This window comes from Eucalyptus grandis, chromosome 8 (genome assembly GCF_016545825.1).
Source record: "Eucalyptus grandis isolate ANBG69807.140 chromosome 8, ASM1654582v1, whole genome shotgun sequence".
Taxonomy (NCBI): Eukaryota; Viridiplantae; Streptophyta; class Magnoliopsida; order Myrtales; family Myrtaceae; genus Eucalyptus; species Eucalyptus grandis.
Window position 1 is genome coordinate 50,202,171 of NC_052619.1, and position 3,693 is coordinate 50,205,863.

The window sequence follows — 3,693 nt, forward strand, 5'->3', positions numbered from 1 at the left end:
GAGAAATTTTGTGGTGGAAAAGCCACGTTTGTTATTGAAGACTAACGGTACTGTTAGGTTATCATTTGCCATGAACAAATAGATTCAACGCCGTTGTTCTAAAAGGAAAAGATCAAGTCACCGATTCCCTTCTTCTGAATGTATTCCCCTCTTTTTTCCCCTAAAATTACTATAGAACCAACACGGAGCAATGTCAAATGACTTTGAAGGAACGTTCACGGCAATTAACGACAAAGGGACCATCGCTATCGAGCACGCGTTGGTTTACCGTCATTAGAAGTTCAAAGGGGAAGTGTGTTCTGAAAGTACTATTCTGCGCTTATTCAATTTGATAACAGAAAATCAACGTCCTTGCTGGCCTGCAGCAAGTGAAGGGCTAAGCAAGAATGCAAAGGAATTAAGGGCGGCTATTACAAAATATTCGGGTCCTTCGCGCGGAACAACTCTATAAATAGAAGTGTCGAAACCTAGTACTTCACACCGATCATCAACCAACAACAACGTTTGCCTTCTCGCTCTCCGCATTCTCTCTCGCTTCCTTAAAAATCTTTCAACCACCATCGCCACGAATTCATGGCAGCTTCTGGTGTAACGAGCAATGGGTCGGAGAGGCGCTCGGCGAATTTCCGGCCAAGCACTTGGGACTACAACTTTGTTCAGTCGCTTAGAAGTGGATACTGGGTAACCGCAACGCTACACTACTAGAATGCTAATAAGCGTGCTTTTTCATGTGATTGTTTTGTGTTTTTTCGCTAAAAGTACAAATGGGAAGAGAACAACCGGTGAACTCGTCGGCGATGCAGGAGGAGAGATACATGGAACGGGTCGAGAAGATGAAGGAAGAGGTGAAGGATTTCATTTGCAGCGAAATGCCTCAGATGGAGAAGCTCGAGCATATCGATGCGGTTCAACGGCTAGGATTGGGATACCACTTTGAGGTGGAAATCAAGAAGGCATTGCAAACCATTATCAATGGCAAAACCAATAGGTCCGGGGCTTTTGATGATGATCTCCACGCCACGGCGCTTCGGTTTAGGCTTCTCCGCCAAAACGGCTTTAATGTGGAGCAAGGTAGTATTATACATATGCGAAATATCATTTGAATATATATATATCATTTAGGAATGCGTATCCACAAAATATGCTGCTTTTATGCACAGGCATATTTGAAAGATTCATGACAGAAGATGTAAGCAATTTCAAAGAATCCCTGAGGGAAGATGTGCAGGGTTTATTGAGCCTGTATGAAGCATCCTTCTGCGGATTCAAAGGTGAAGCCATCATTGATGAAGCCAAGATTTTCTCTTCTACATGTCTAGAAAATCTCAAGGGAGACCATATTTGGGCAAAAAAGATAGATCACGCTTTGGACATGCCTGTTCACTGGAGGCCCAACAGATTGGAGGCCAGATGGTTCATGGACATGTATGAGGAAGATCAGTGCGATCGCTCGAACCCCATCTTGCTCGATTTGGCTAAGCTCGATTTCAATATAGTGCAGTCAGTTTATAGAGACGAAGTCAGCAAATTAGCCAGGTAATTGGTCTCAAAGCACATGCACTTAGAAGGTCACAGTTTTTGGCCCACTAAATCTTCCATTTGCTCTTATGACCCGATTTGTATAGCCCAACGATAAAACCCAATATCAGACAAATTATGTGTCCGGGGCCTTGTAAATGAAGATTTTGTAGGCCTTTCTCATTCTAATGAGCCCGACAGGTCCATTCCAATTTAAATGGGTGACTTTCTTTTGGATATAAATTATAGGGGTGAGCAATTCCAAATTTCATACAAATTCCATATAATATCTAGAACCTACTTATTGGAACATGTTTTTTATTTTTTGGAACCTAGAACCTACTTTACATATATTAGAACCTAAATTCTACCATATTACAGATTCTAGGGTCCATTCCAAGGTCTACCCAAGTTCCACTCATATTATTAATTGAACGATTATAGTGAACTATCACATTTAATAACCATCACTTGCTATTACAATTTACTTATCATAATTTATATTTAAACACACGAAAAATATGAAATATTAATAAGGTAAAATTTTCAATCATAAAATGAAAGCTCAGATTAATAATTCCAAGTTATACATTTATCATTGAATGCCATCGAATACCGTAGGTTTGCGCGAAGACATACAAAAACTTGTTCTAGATTTTAAGTTACAAGTTCCAGGTTGCATTAACCTAAAACCTACACCTTATCTATTAAAATTGATTTCCCAATTTTTTTTAATTTTAAACATACCCTACACATGTTGGAACCTACCTAGAACTAGACAGATTCCCACAAATCCAATTTTTAAGTGCTTGTCCAATTCTAAGGTTCTAGGTTCTACCTTGGAAACATAGTCACCCTTAGTAAATAACTTTTATTTTAACTAAGGTTTTTATATGTATTGTATCAAGCCTGTCCTTTGAGCAATCAACCAATACCAACCTAAGTAGTTTGAGTTTTCGTATGCTCTTACCATGCAAACTCCAATCTCTTTCAGGTGGTGGGTGAATTTGGGGTTGAACAAGATGGATTTTTGCCGGGACAGACTGATGGAACATTACTTATGGAATGCTTTAATGGTCTATGAACCACAATTTGGAGCTTTCAGGGAGATGAGCACAAAGATCACTTGTATGATCACATTGATGGACGATGTTTATGATGTTTTTGGCTCATGGGAAGAACTTCAACTGCTGACGAAATTTATTGAAAGGTTTGTGCACACTATCTCTTACACTTACACCAATATAAAATGAATACTAATGCCGTGCTTGTAATGGAAATGTTGCAGATGGGATATCTCCCAAATCGACAAGCTTCCTTTAACAATAAGGACCTGTTTCCTTGCCATGTACAACACTACTAATGAAGTTGGTTATTGGACCATGAAAGAGCAAGGCTTCAACATCATTCCCTACTTACACAAATTGGTACATATCACTCCTCACTAAGTTAGGCCATCATTTTTGAATTTGTAATTCCAAGAGAATAGCTCATAATTCATGAAGTCTTTGTTTCGATGATTACTTACATCTTAACATATCTCAGTGGGTAAATCAAGGCAAGACTTGGTTAGAAGAAGCAAAGTGGTATCACGAGGGCCACAAACCAACACTCAAGGAGTATCTCAATGCTTCAGTGACATCTATAGGAGGACATCTTGTGCTGCTCTGCTCTTACTTCACCACTTCAGACAAATTATCGAAAGAGATCCTAGAATATCTATGCAACATCCCCAACGTTATGTATTGCTCTTCCCTGATCCTTCGACTCACGAACGATTTGAGCACTTCATCAGTAAGTTTTCTTTAGATTAACCATCCAATTTTGCAATTCAAGTTATCACACCATTGATGATCGGGAACACACATATTGCAGGATGAGTTGGTCAGGGGAGATAATTTCAAGTCACTACACTGTTACATGAATGAAACTGGAGCTTCTGAAGAAGCAACTCGACAACATATCAAAAGTCTAGTGCAAGACGCCTGGAAACAAATGAACGAAGATGCTTTTTGTTACAATCCATGCCCCGGGCCTTTTCACGGTGCGTGTCTGAATCTTGCGCGAGCGTCTCAACTGTTCTATCAATATGGGGATGGTCATGGGATTCCGGATCGTGAGACCAAAGACAACCTCAAGTTGATCCTCATCCAACCCGTCCTGATAAAGCAGTAG

The 3,693-nt window shown here is 39.8% G+C and overlaps 1 protein-coding gene across 1 annotated transcript; it reads left to right on the forward strand.

The window, feature by feature from the left end:
• The first annotated feature begins 764 nt into the window (after nucleotides 1-764).
• Nucleotides 765-3,693, forward strand: LOC104456558 (alpha-terpineol synthase, chloroplastic-like). Its single transcript, XM_018864351.2, has 6 exons — nucleotides 765-1,071; nucleotides 1,161-1,536; nucleotides 2,513-2,728; nucleotides 2,807-2,945; nucleotides 3,064-3,312; nucleotides 3,394-3,693. Exons 1-6 carry the CDS (start codon nucleotides 765-767, stop codon nucleotides 3,691-3,693), a joined length of 1,587 nt encoding a protein of 528 aa, XP_018719896.2.